General features: G+C 39.7%; 1 protein-coding gene across 1 annotated transcript in view; it reads left to right on the top strand.

Annotated features, from left to right (window-relative positions):
• Window positions 1-14,825: 14,825 nt before the first annotated feature.
• LOC107584196 (pantothenate kinase 1-like) overlaps window positions 14,826-15,069 on the top strand; it is a 9,728-nt gene continuing 9,484 nt past the window's right edge. Inside the window, exon 1 of the mRNA XM_016270700.1 lies at window positions 14,826-14,885. Coding sequence (XP_016126186.1) covers window positions 14,826-14,885 — 60 coding nt within the window. The remainder of the gene's footprint in view (window positions 14,886-15,069) is intronic.

Genomic DNA, 15,069 nt, shown 5'->3' with positions numbered 1-15,069 from the left:
TGGAAAACACTTGCCAAAATTTCAGACGAAGTAAAGTGAAGACTAGAGGAGTGCCTTCGAACCAACCAATAATTTGGAAGGATGAGCACCAAGAGATCTTGGAAAAATTGATAAACCATCTGGTCGAACCACCTATCCTTGGATTTCCAGACTTTTCACTGCCTTTTATTCTTCATACAGATACCTCAAACCAAGGCCTGGGGGCAGTATTGTACCAAAAGCAGGGGGGTAAGCTCCGTGTAATAGCATATGGATTTCGGACCCTCACAGCTGCCGAAGGAAATTACCACCTCCATTCGAGTAAATTAGAGTTTCTCGCCCTCAGGTGGTCGATAACGGAGAAATTTAGAGACTACTTATACTACGCACCTACATTCACAGTCTTTAGCGATAATAACCCTCTCACGTATGTACTATCCAGCGCGAAACTCAATGCCAACGGCTGTAGGTGGGTAGCGGAGTTAGCCGACTTCCATTTTTCAATAAAGTACCGCCCTGGCCGAGAGAATGCAGATGCCGACAGTTTATCAAGATTGCCTTTAGACATTGAAGGGATGATAGAAAAATGTACGGAGGGAATGTCATCAGACTGCATTGCAGCCACCGCACAAGCTATAGAAGTGCAGGAAGATACCTCACCTTGGGTAGTATCTGACTCGTCTCCATGTTCACCTGACATGGGTGACAATGAACCTCTTCCTGTGGCTAAAATACAGCAGAGTCAAAGGGAGGATCCACACATCGGGCCTGTAATAAAATATAAATTAACTGGTGTGCGACCTTGCCCCAAACAAATGAAGTCTCTTACCCCTCAGAGCCGATGTCTTCTTCGTGAATGGGAGAAGCTTCATTTGGATGAGAGCGGCATCCTAAAGCGGAAGACAGCAAATAGACACCAACTGGTCCTACTAATGACTATGCCCTGCGATTTGGATTTCCGAGACGAATACACCACGATCAAGGTGATGAATTTGAAAACCAGCTTCTAGCCCAACTGACAAAGAATTGTGGTGTCCTCAGTTCCAGAACAACGCCGTACCACCCGCAAGGGAACGGTCAGACGGAACGATTCAACAGGACCTTACTTCAAATGCTCAAAACACTGACAGACAAGCAGAAGACGAACTGGAAGGAATCCCTGAATAAATTGATCTTTGCATATAATAGCACCAAATGTGAGGTAACAGGATTCTCACCTTTTTATCTTCTTTATGGCCGGCATCCCAGACTACCAGTGGATCTACTCTTTGGTTTGGAAGAAAGCAGTGGAACAGTGAGTCACCAGAAATACCTGCAGAGATGGAGAGAACAGATGCAAGAAGCACACGAAATAGCAAGAGAGAATGTGGGAAAAGCTGCAGTGCGAAGTAAAAAACACTACGATAGAAAACTGAGAAGTACAACTTTGTATCTGGGCGACCGTGTACTTGTTGGAAACCTGACACCAAGAGGAGGCACGGGCAAATTGCGCAACCACTGGGAAGAGACTATCCATACTGTCGTGAGGCAAATGAAAGAAGATCTCCCGATTTATGAAGTGAAGCCAGAGGTAGGAAAGGGAAGGTCTAGGATCCTGCACCGTAACCTCTTGCTGTCATGTGATCTCCTGCCAATGGAGGGGCAATCTGACACAGCTGCTTATTTAGAAAACAAGATGACAAAGCAGAAGAGAAATTATACTGTAGAATCTAATGAAGATGAAGAAGAGGATGAGGACGAGTTATGTCTTTATTACTCAACAAACCAGCAGCAGCACTGTGGAGAAGGGAGTGACGGAGATCCTGATGAGTTAGAAAGGGAGACAAGTGGACTGGCCGGGCAGACCAAGGATGGTGAAGATATAGGAGAAAGAGTGGACACTTTTTCGCTTTCACATGAAGAACGCCCAGGTGAAGACGGTGACGAAGAGCTGATTCAAGTAGAGGACCCATTAGTGACAGGGCACCGTGAAGAGGAACGGATGGAAGTTGAGCACACAGTATCACTTGAGCCATGCAATGATTCCCCGGTAGATGAGAGACATCCAAGACCACAGAGAGAAAGACGAGCCCCTCGACTGTTCACTTATGATCACCTCGGAACCCCCACCTGCTATAATACAAGCTGTAGTGGTGAAGTTCAGCAGTATCAGAATATGTCTTACCTTGGACAGCAAGCACTTCCACCATGGCCAAGTCCAGTGCCATTTTATAATCCCTACACATATCTTATGTACGGATATCAGAGATAGACTGTAGCATATGTAACGAATCAGCTCATGAGGAACTATGAATAATTAATCATAACTAGTTATAATCAATTATGAATATTTTAGATCCGCTGTAGATATTTAGCTGACCTCTCATGGCAATTGCTGGAGGGCTTTATGACCCTTTGTCTCTAAGCAAATGGACTTGAGTCGAGATTACTAAAGATTCTCAGGACACTAATATATATTGCCTATGTACCAACATATAAAAAAATTTTAATTGTGCATTTCAAGATGTCGGGACGACATCTAAATTTTGAGGGGGAGTGTGTAGAGGTTAAAAAGATCAAAGATCAAAATGATCATATAAATGACGGAATCAATGTGATTCAATTGTAATAAAAAAAGAAAAAGCAAAAAAGAGTTAAACTCAATATGATTTAAGTGTACTTGTTTTAGTGTCCACTAGGGGGAGATCGAAGGTTGCAGGTTGTGGCTGACGCGGGCTGTGCTGTGCGTCACAGCCAATACAGACTGACGCAGAGACAACAGCACGAGTCCGTGTCTTCATTTATTAATGTCTATTTTCCCCCTTTATCAGGTATGAAATACATAACAGTGTATTTTCATAATGAATTAAAGCGATAAGTAGTCATGAGACTGGTTATTTCCGTGAATATATGCGAAAGCATGGTGTTTGATGCAAACAAAGACTGTAATGTTACCTATGCTAATCGGCATGCTTAACATGCTAAGCATTAGGGTGGAGAAAATTAAATGAGACGTATCTAACAGTGGAAGTGGAACAGAAGGGTATATTTATAAAATGTCAATTGAAAGTGAATGTTATGCGTAATGAAGCTCGTTTTTTGTGTATTTCATAATGAGTTCAGTGTTTTATAATGGATTGTTGAAATAGTGTTTTATCGAGTTGGAACTTTGAATTGTTTTCTCATTCTGAATCGTTACTGAAGAATCAATTGATATTGAACACAAAATAACTGTATTGTTATCATCACAAGGGAATAACTCATTTATTTTGCAACATTTTGCAGTTGAAAGAGGACACAGACAGAAATGTGTTAAGTTATGAATGTTATAGAAGAAGTGATGTATTTGTATTATTGGCTTCAGACACATATTGATGTGATTTAATGTACTGATATATTCATTTATTCACAGTTCTGATATTCAAGTAATATTTGTTGATGAAAAAGAGACATCAGACAGGCGATACAGACTGACGCAGAGACAACAGCACGAGTCCGTGTCTTCATTTATTAATGTCTATTTTCCCCCTTTATCAGGGTGTAACACATGCTGATTTTACAGCGGACCTTTTAAAATAAACAGTGTAACTTTTATGTTTGGTTGACTGCATTTTAGTTTGATGATGAATGGCTGAAATGTCAGACAACGGTAGAACTAATGTTGTTTGTGTGTGCTTGAGGTGCCTGTGCAATCAGATGGATTTAATCAAATAAAGACATAAAGAAAACAAATAAAATGCATTAAGAGTGTCACAAAATGAGCGTAGCATATACTTGTTGCACAGTGTTTTTTTTCTTTTGTTAATCTATTAATTATATTATAGCCTATTATATATTTTGTGTGATCATATTTATCTTATCCCTTTTATAGACTTAATTTCTGTTTTTCTCTTTTCACAGAAGCGCAGCAGGTGCATGATGCGACGATTGAATCCTCATGGTCTCGTTTACGCTGCTATTCACGCATATAAAGCTAAAGCCCTGTATAAAAAAAATTCTAATCTTACTGGTTAACGATCGACTAATGAGCTTCGTTTGACGGTCAGGAAAATAAAAATGAACAAAATGCTGTCATTCTACAATTCTCCACCGTATTTACTATGTTGCGTGCTAGTTCAGGTAACTCAAAAACTTGTGTACACGAGCTAAGACCAGACGTGAGATTTGATCGTAGCCACCGCTCACGTCCATATTGATAAATTCATAAGTTTTGCATTGAAACGACCGTACGCCCAATCTTCTGTTGTACGTTCATTTCATTAATGTGGCCCTATGTGTTTATGAAACATGTGAATTAAATTAAATTATATTCCAGTTTTAAATGTGCTTCTTATTACAGATTGTCAGGGTTGCCTACTGTGTGCAAGGAGCGAAGGAGACGTAGGAGAATTCACCATGTCACCAGTCTTTATTAATCAAATAGGAACAAGGAACACACACGTAGAGAGAGACAGAAAACAGAAACGGGCAAAACACGACAAAACAGGTCCATGATCCTGACATATCGCCTGGGGACAACCTGGGGAGGGGCGGGTGGGAACTAGGGAGGAGGTTCTGGAGGAGAATGGACACCCGGGAGGGGGCCGGAGGGGTAAAGTAGGCGGAAGGAGCCAGGGAGGAGACAGGAAGGGCTTGGAGCAGGAGTAGCCAAGCACGACCCAGGCCACAGCCATAATGTCAGCCCACGGTGGAGCCGACAAAGGGAGGAGCCATGGTGGAGGAAGGGCCGATGACTCCAGGGGGACGACCAACGGCGGCGGAGCAGGTGCAGAAGGAGCCCGAGGTGGAGACGGAGAGCCAACAAGCCAGGGTGATGCCGAGGATCCGGGGAACCAGGGTGGCCCAATGGAGCTGGTGGGACAGAGCGACGAGGTGCAGCCAGAGGAGCGGAGTCCTGAGGCAATGGCGGGGCGACGCCCGACCAAGGCAGAGCCGGGGGGACTAGGGAGCCCAATGGAGCTGGTGGATCGATGGGCGATGGTGGAGGTGAGGGAGCTAGGAGCCGAGGTGGAGCCGCTGGGTCTAAGGGCCGAGGCGGAGTCTGGGCCTCGGAGGCTGGAGGTGGCGTTAAGGTCCCCCTCTACGTCCAGCAGTCCCAGATGCACAGTTAGCTCACTCTCAGCCTTGGTGCAGTGGGCGGAGCTTCACTCCGCACTCTCACTGTCCACAGCTTGCTCCCTCGGGGCGGGAACTGTCGCCGGCTCTGGTCTGACGGGTTAGACTCTGCATCCGGGGCGATCCTCCGCTCAGTCGCTCCGCGTTGTGCTGGCTTGTCGATCACGGCAGTAATGGGCTCTCCATCATCGGTGGGCTCGGGCTTTAGCTCCGCGCCATGGGGAGATGGTGGGCTGGGCACTGGGTCCGGAGTGGCACACCACAAAGGTGGCGAAATTCGCTCGAGGGCCTTCCTCGGACGACGGCGCTCTGTACACGGAGTGTAGACTGGCATCATAGAACGCTAAGAGCGCGTCTTCTGGGTAGCTGGAGAGGTTGGTGAGGACCAGGAACAGTCTGGTGTGGCCCTCGAGCAATCTCTCCCCCTGCTCCTCCAGGAAGAGGAGGTATTCCGGGCAGTTGAGGGGATCCATGGACGTAACGGAAAAAAACACTGAGGAAAACACGGAAACAGGACAGAGGGGAAACACGCAATAAACTGTTTGTCTGTCGGATCTTCTGTCAGGGCTGCCTACTGTGTCGGAGCGAGGAGACGTAGGAGAATTCACCATGAACAGTCTTTATTAATCAAATAGGAACAAGGAACACACTCATTGGAACGAGAATCGACGTTTAAGATCCGACAAGGAAACAAGGGGCAGACTATACTTTAAATACATAACACAAACGAAGTAATTAACAAGACACAGATTAATCACATATGACAATCAGACTAAACGAGGACAGGAACATGACCAAATAAGGGAAAACAGGAACAGAAACGGGCAAAACACTACAAAACAGGTCCATGATCCTGACACAGATAGCCTGGGATTACATAAGATTTGTATTGTAAAGACAACCAGTTCGAAGGGAGCATAATTAGCTTTTTGAGTGAAATTCGAATGGTATGACAATTATAGATTAGACTGTACAGAAATTGAAATCTACACGCTAATACACACTATAGGCAATGCTGATGTTGTTAACATTAATAATTTGAGAATAAAGTCTAACAATAATAATAATTTGCATGGTTTGATGTTATATGAGCTAACCGATCTTTAGATTAAATCACCATTGGTAGCGCGATTTATTGTAATGCTTTTTTCCTCGGTTGGTCAGAACAAACTTGTTACTTGTTCGAAAATTCTTATTTGGGTCATATATTACAAGACGTAGGCTAGAATCTGTGATTGTGAAGTACAGTAAATATCCATACCGGTGCGGTGACTGACTGCCACACACACATACTCCTCAAAACATTTGATTCATCCGTGCTGGAGCCGTGCCGGCGCACAACCCACGCAAGGGAGATAATTCCGCAAACAGCTGCAATTGCAGGTTTTCAAACAGAGATGGCGACAAAGAGGCAAAACCTTCGGACTGCAGCTTTAAATTGGAAAAGTATATATGCACCAAATATAGGACGTTGGCTGAAAGAAATGGTAACAAATTTGTTAATGGAAAGATAACATATTAAGAGATAAATACATAATTTTTGATGGCGTTTGGGGACCTTTCAAATTGTTTTTAAAATGTGGTGGAGTTGGAAATGTGTTGATAGAAGACTAAAAGAAGAGGTGATATTGTATATTAATGTAAAATACTGAGAAGCCTTTGTGTGTGTGTGTGTTTTCTTTGCTACATGAAAATTTATATGTACATGTGTATAGTTAAAATGCAATAAAAATACATTTAAAAAAAACGACTCGTTTCAGTAATTCAGAGTCGACTTTCTTTTGAGAGACAATAACTTTATACACGGTGCACTTTCAGATTTAAAACTTTGCAGGATGTTTCCATTCACTTAGAGCTGTGTTGCACACTGCATGAAAGGTAATTTTCAAAAATCCATAATAGGGGCACTTTAAACTCCTTTCGTCATATGAAATACGAAACATATGAAATATTGTCTTCCCAAGGTCAAACATTTTCTCAGTCTGCCATTTTAAATTAATAGTTAAGTTTTTTTTTTTCATGCAACATGCTAGCAAAGTTGACGGCAACAATGTCAAGCCTGACGTGATGTTGTATCTGAACTATTTGGCTTATAAAGACTAAATTTAGCATGTGACCTTGGGAACATGGCTTGACAGAACCATAACATTTTGGCATAAGTTTGGCATAAAATGGAGTAACAACTAGTATAATATGCTAGTTCTGTGGTGGTTTTATTCTTTGAATCATGCTTAATGCAATGTCTATGATGTTACTAACATGCTTGACCATATAATTTTTGCTTACAGCTATATTCTTAAATTTAAATGTTTAGCCCTATTTAAGTCCAGTGCTGAACCCTTCTTTCTTCATAAGTTTGCACTTGCCTTTTTTTACTACTTCTTGAGCTAAGTATGTGTATTCTTGAAGTAAGTTTGGTTGATTATATTCACATCATCTGTTTGGTACTTGGATGCACGTTCTTCAGTTCTGTCAAAAAGGCTTGAGTTTATTCGCCATTTTCTTATTCCAAAGCCTAAAGATCTATTAGTGACCTCCTGTTTTGACCTTTATCTTAATCGAGCATTCAGAAAACATGCCTGACCATTTATAGTCAGCATTAAATGGCATTCTTTTTCAATAATCTGTCAATCTGGATAATCTGATAACCTGAATGTACGTCGCGATAAGAAAGAAAAGATATGTCGCTGTTTCCATTTCATTGCGACTTTAAAAATGTTTTTTAAAAATGACAAATGTGTAATTTAATACTGTTAATATAAATTAAATTAGCAGTTATGTAAATGTGATTGCCACCTTAACAAATAATTGCCAGATTGTTTGTGTTGTTGTGATTTGAAATCAGAGTAGTGCTTATCAATGTCATTGATGAAAGAAACTTATTTCCCTAATATATTTCTGCACAAAGAATATACTTGACTTCCAGATTAAATGCAGCAAACACATAATAAGGCAGCTGACTGAATAAAATAACTTTAGCTATAGCATATAGCAATGAACTAGACCTGCCATTTGAGGCTGTTTAAATCTCTAATGAATCTAGTCTTACAGAAATGCAAGCTTTGCTCACTAGAAGATTTTTTTTAATTGTTTTTGATCTAGCACTGGACCTCATTTACCTTTAACCCACTTTTTTTGTGCGTGTCACAGAAGAAATAAAGTCGTAAACATTTGGAAGTCATAAAAGTGAGTAAATGACAACCATTTTCACTTTTGTTTGAACTATCCCTTTAACAAATTAAGGAGTAGAAACCTCTATGTACACTACAACAACTATTGTGCCATCGATATAAGTGTGTATCAGTTTAAACATTTAAAGTACTAATTCCTTTGTTTATAAAACTTTTTAATGCTATAAATATTTTAAAAGAGTAAGTGCATAATTTGAAAGGGGAAAATGCCTATAGTAGGACACAATTATTGTGCTTAAAAGGCTTATAGCCTTCCGCAGACAAAACCCCTTTCCTTTTCATTGTCTGATAATAGAGCCAGTCTAATATGACTAATATCAGTCTTTTTCTTTCATTGTTATTCGGAACTTAGGGGAGTTATGTTACTCCCAGTGGTTGGAGGACAACAAGACATCATTGCCGCACAAGAGCTTCTAATGCGTCTTGTGTTGTATTATAGATGTAATAACACATAACTGTGTAATGTCCTATCTGGGCTGATACCAGATGATATTAAGTTTTCTGAAGAATGACAGTAAGTAGAAAGCATCTTAGAATAGCACAAATCAGTAAATTTCCTACACTGAACAGAATGTTGAAATTTATGATTTATTCAAATATGTGTAACTACAGCATTGACAAATGTTGGTGTTTTTATTGTAGCTTTGAACAAAGATTCAACTTCAACTTCGCTATAGTCCAGAAAGAATGTAAAGGGTGGAAAGATCAAAAACGCATTAGACTTGACAGAAACAGCAAAAAAAAGTCTATAAGATAGAAATGAAATAAATGTTAATTATAATGACACCATACACCTAGCAGACACATCTCTGTTACTCAGTTTTGAGACTTTGGAGATACACACCCCAGTCTACACATATACTGTACAGTTTTAGACACCTTTTGCACTTTTATTCCCTTATTTCATACTCTGAGAGATTGTTTTACGAGTGAGACAGTGGCTGTCCTCTACATCAAAAGAAACAGTTTCACCTAGAAACATCTGACATCGTGCAGGAATTTTACAAATATGGGAACTAGTACTTTGGACAGAGACCATCACTCTTATAAAACCAGAGGAAAATGTCATTGCTTCCATTGCTAATGGAGGCCTCTCAGTTGTTTTATTTAATACAAATATTTCTCCTAATAACTTAAGAGATATAAAAATGGACACAAATGACATAATTGTTGCCATATATTAAGAGCTAAAGTAATTGCATAGCTCAGTGAAGAATCTTTGACAAGACAAGGCTGTTTTTGGGAAAAGATGGCAGCAGGATGCAGATGCACTATGGGAAGAAGGCAGACTGGTGGAGGATTATGCTCTGGGTGATGTTCTGCTGGGAAACCCCAAGTAGATAACTGCAGACCAGAGATCTCCAAAATCCAAGTATATATAACTGCAGACCGGAGATCTCCAAAATGGGGCGTGAACTCCAAAAGTGGGCAGAACCTCCAAAATGGGGCAGAGTCTCCTTGCGCAAAGACTTTCACCATTGGCTCTGGCTCCAGCCAATTGTTATTGACTTACATTTCAAAATAAAACTTTATAAATTAAACATTGTTTCTAGTTCATCTAAAATAAAATATGCTATATAAGTAAATATTCTCCGTGAGAGCAGAGCCCAAAGCTCGTGGCCAGTGGTGTTCGGACTGGAGTTTGAACATCTGCTTCATGATGTAAAGGGGAATCACCCACGAGCTCTCCCGCGAGCCGTCCCAGGGCAGCGCAGGGGAACGATTTTACTCTATCGCTTTGTTCTAAGCAGTGGGGGTGAAATTCGCAGGGAAGGAGTGGGTAGTGACGCTGGGTGTAACTAAAAAGGTGCCATTGTCCGGTGAGGTCCGGTTGGGGAGTTACGGAATGATCTCATATCGCATAATCTTATTAACTGTTTATCTCCTGAACTGCATCTTTCTTTACCACGCTATTCAGCACCAATCCTGCCGTGCAGTTAATTTCACTGGTTAAGGTTAGGGTCAGGTGTGGGGTAGGTTTAGGCCGGGGTTAGCATTGTTTGTAGCATAGTGTAGGAAATCAACACTTTAATTGACACAACCAATAAAATCTTTAGAATCAGCTGTGGGGCGGAGTTTGCACTGAAGTGGATTGGGGGGAAATGTGGGCATGCGTGTCATGTGCCTGTCTGCCAATGGGAGGAAGCCACGCCCTATTTTGGAGCTCCCACCCCGTTTTGGAGTTCCCGCCCCCATTTGGAGATCTCCAGGCTGCAGTTATACCCTTCTCGGAAACCTGGCATTTATGCAGATGCCACCTACTTAAAGATTGTTGCAGAATATGTACCCTTTCATGGCAACGGTGGTCCCTGATGGTACCGGACTCTTTCAGCAGGATAATGCACCCTGCCACACTGCAAAAATTGTTCAGGAATGGTTTGAGGAACATGACAGTGAAGAGTTCTCCAGATCTCAATCCAATTGAGCAATTTATGGGATGTGCTGGACAAATTCAATCCATTGTGGCCCCACCTCACAATTTGTAGGACTTAAAGGATCTGCTACTAATGTCTTGGTGTCAGATACCACAGTATACATTCAGCAGAGCTGTTCTGGCAGCACATGGTGGGACCTACACGATATTTTAATATTGTGGCTGGTCAGTGTATATGGTTACTGAACATTATTAACTTCTATCGCGCTCATAGCGCCCTCTTGAGGCAATGCCACTCAAAATGCTAAAGGTTTACTTTTCATGCTGGTGCCTATATTTTGCTTTATTTAGCTTTTTTATTTAACATGTCTCTTCCAAAGTTAAATAATAATAATAATAATAATAATAATAATGGCTGTCAGATGTAAAATAATAAAACTATGTAAAATCATTATTGTATGTAAATATCCACCTATGTTTCTTTCAGTTATAAGGATGAATTACTAAGTCATGGATTTGTAGAAGTTTCTTCAATATCAGTTCAGAAAATGTACATCTTGAAATATAACTAACAATATAAAAGTTACTCTTATATTTACTTAAAATAAATTATTAGAATTACACTAAAAGGCCTTTTACTTTCTAAGAAAAAAAGTACAAACTATCAGAAGGCAAGAACTGACAGAAGGCATGTAGAAGATTGTGTTAACAGGTTTTTCAGAAAGGTTTTGATGATGTTAATCATTTAGAGGCCTTAAAATATTGTTGTATCAAATATGAGACAGTAGGCTTCATAGGGTTAAAGACGTGCTTACATTATTTTTAACAGGACAGAACAAAAAGAATGTCTCATACCATTTAAAATTAATTTTAAGGCTTTGGGTAAATATAAAGTTCACTTGTTCTTCTCTCAGGTCTTTGCATCCTCAGTACGCATATTTACTCTAATTAACTGCAGAATATACGTATACTGGAAGTAGCAACCCAAGATTTAATTTAGAGGACCAGGTCCATTCGGTATACATCTGCATCTGCACTGAATGCTGAAGTACTAAGAAATGGGAATTACTTGAAATGACATAAAAAAAAACATGTTAGACCAACAGAATTCCCCCAAATGCCATCCCAACTTGTCAAACATAGTTGTCTGAACAAAGAATTTCACACTGAACAAAATTGAGGTCCCTGCATGCATTTCAGCATGAATAACTTATGTGGTCACTATTATATGATTATTGTTTCACTGTTTGCTGATAGTTTTTTAACCTTTTGTTGTTGTTTTTTATCATTATTGTTAGATATTTCTTGTGTTGTGATTTAAAGAGCTTATCTGAGCTTAGAGTTGTCAGGTGTTAGTGCTTTTTCATAGTAATTATGAATATCTTTGCTTTATCAGGCTCAACAGAAACAAAGATAGCATACTTCACAAGTGAAATAGTCTTTAAAACTATATAGCCAATTATCAAAATAATAGCTCAATTTATTGTGTTAATTTGCAGAACAACTAATTTGTTGAGAAAGAAATCTGTAATGCCTTGAATTTATTAGCTGAATGAGGCATTTTGCGTTTAGTGAATGAACAAATTCAAAATGACATAAAGTAGTATTACTTACAAATATTTTGAGACAATACAGGTGCATCTCAATAAATTAGAATGTCATGGTAAAGTACATTTATTTCAGTAATTCAACTCAAATTGTGAAACTCGTGTATTAAATAAATTAATTGCACACAGACTGAAGTAGTTTAAGTCTTTGGCTCTTTTAATTTTGATGATTTTGGCTCACATTTAACAAAAACCCACCAATTCACTATCTCGACAAATTAGAATACTTCATAAGACCAATAAAACATTTTTTTAGTGAATTGTTGACCTTCTGGAAAGTATGTTCATTTACTGTACATGTACTCAATATTTGGTAGGGGCTCCTTTTGCTTTAATTACTGCCTCAATTCGGCGTGGCATGGAGGTGATCAGTTTGTGGCACTGCTGAGGTGGTATGGAAGCCCAGGTTTCTTTGACAGTGGCCTTCAGCTCATCTGCATTTTTTGGTCTCTTGTTTCTCATTTTCCTCTTGGTTCAGGTCTGTTGAGTTTGCTGGCCAGTCAAGCACACCAGCACCATGGTCATTTAACCAACTTTTGTTGCTTTTGGCAGTGTGGGCAGGTGCCAAATCCTGCTGGAAAATGAAATCAGCATCTTCAAAAAGCTGGTCAGCAGAAGGAAGCATGAAGTGCTCCAAAATTTCTTGGTAAACGGGTGCAGTGACTTTGGTTTTCAAAAAACACAATGGACCAACACCAGCAGATGACATTGCACCCCAAATCATCACAGACTGTGGAAACTTAACACTGGACTTCAAGCAACTTGGGCTATGAGCTTCTCCACCCTTCCTCCAGACTCTAGGACCTTGGTTTCCAAATGAAATACAAAACTTGCTTTTGTTAGCTCTTGAACAATTTTTCCACCCACACATTAGAAATAGGCTAACAGTCGTCACATTGCTGTAGAAGACAAAGAATCTTGCTCTGAATATAAAATCAATTCAAAAACTGAATAGGGCAAACAATTTTTCACATATTGATTAGAATGGTGTACATTGTCTGCCAGTGTTATATGTTTGTTTTTTCCTCTTACCCACGCTATTATGTTATATTGTGCCTACAGTTTTATTTAATAATTGGTTTAACAACACAGACAAAGTGTATTCATTCATTACTTATGAATAGCTACACTCTTCTTTGTCAAACGGGTATTATGCCAAAGTCCACGTGAGTGGTGCAATTAAGACAATATTCAGTTTAAAGTGACATTTGAACAAGACTTTCTTACCAGATGGCCTAAATAAATAAACTTAGGTAACACGAAAACTTTGTCAGCATTTAAATACCTGTAGGAAACAGTAATAGTAAGTAGCCTGGTATGCCATATGTGACCACAAAACCAGTCATAAGTGTCGCACGGGTATATTTGTAGAAATAGCCAACAATACATTGTATGGGTCAAAATTAAACATTTTTCTTTTATGCCAAAAATCATTAGGATATTAAGTAAGATCATGCTCCATGAAGATATTTTGTAAATTTCCTATCGTAAATATATCAAAACTTAATTTTGGATTACTAGGCTAATTATGCATTGCTAAGAACTTCATTTGGACAACTTTAAAGGCGATTTTCTCAATATTTAGATTTTGTTGCACCCTCAGATTCCAGGTTTTCATTTTAGTTCATTTCAGCTTTCAGATGATGTATAGATCTCAACTGCAAAAAATGGACCCTTATGACTGGTTTTGTGTTCCAGGGTCACATATGTAAGTAGGCGGCTCTAAAACATGACGTTTCAGCGAGAGGGAGTGGAGGCATTTTCCTCAGTGACGTCGCATATACCGGGCCGGCTGTTTGACTCGGAAACAGCCATGCAGTGTGTAAAGAAGAAATGACCGACAGTGACCTCAAATAAGATGTTGAAGACCTGTCTAGTCTTCATCTCTTTATAACACTTCAGCATTTATGTAGAACTCTGATAAAACTATTGCAAATTTTGAAGCGCCTTCGAAACGTCGAATCGTTACGCATCTGTCCGTCTTCCGAGCGATCATATTTGCTGCGTAAAATAATGGAAAATGCTGAAACATCCGATCAAAACGGAACGACGCACTACACGAACGGTTTAGTAAACGGATTTCACACCCTACAATCCGATAACGGGGAGTGTATTTCATCTAAAGGTGGTCTGGGTGCTAGTGATAGTAGCGGTGGCCATAATGGTATTGAAAATCTCCACCATCTTCATCAGGATGTACACAACAATGGTTCGCCTGCGAAGCGCTGCAGACTCCGAAGACGCGTGGATTCGGGAAAGAAGAACAGACCGCGTAAGTCCAGTTTTCAGTAATTAATTAATGTATTCAATTGTAACTTAAACTGAACAGTGACAATTATCACAACATACTGTAAATAGCTATTTTAGAGGTAAGGTTAATTTAAAAATATCCATCAGTTAAGCAGCTTAAGAAACGATTTTAGCACATTAAACATTTTGTATTTATTTATTTATTTTTCCTTTGTACAATAAAATCTTGGAAGACATGATCTTCGTTCGTTCGTCATTATAAATAACGGTTATCACGTTACAATTTCCATTGAACTTTTTGGTCAGTGTTTATAGCGAATTGTATAGCAAATGTGTGTTTATAGCGAATTAGGTGGGGGCGCATACAAGTTTGAGGATGACTTCAGAGCGGTATGTTAATTGCGACATAATAATGGAATTTATTCAATTTGATTGAATGTAAAAAAAAATATGTTCATCCATAGCAGGCTAGTGTTTTGTTGACATACTGTAATGTATTTTACTGCCACTTATCCTGGCACACACACTGCTCTCTCTCTCTCTCTCTCGCTCGCTCGCGCACACACACACGATG

This window comes from Sinocyclocheilus grahami, unplaced genomic scaffold (assembly GCF_001515645.1).
Source record: "Sinocyclocheilus grahami isolate Dianchi unplaced genomic scaffold, SAMN03320097.WGS_v1.1 scaffold57.1, whole genome shotgun sequence".
In the NCBI taxonomy this organism is placed as follows: Eukaryota; Metazoa; Chordata; class Actinopteri; order Cypriniformes; family Cyprinidae; genus Sinocyclocheilus; species Sinocyclocheilus grahami.
Note: the sequence above shows the minus strand (reverse complement) of the source record. Positions and strands in the feature narration are given on the sequence as shown.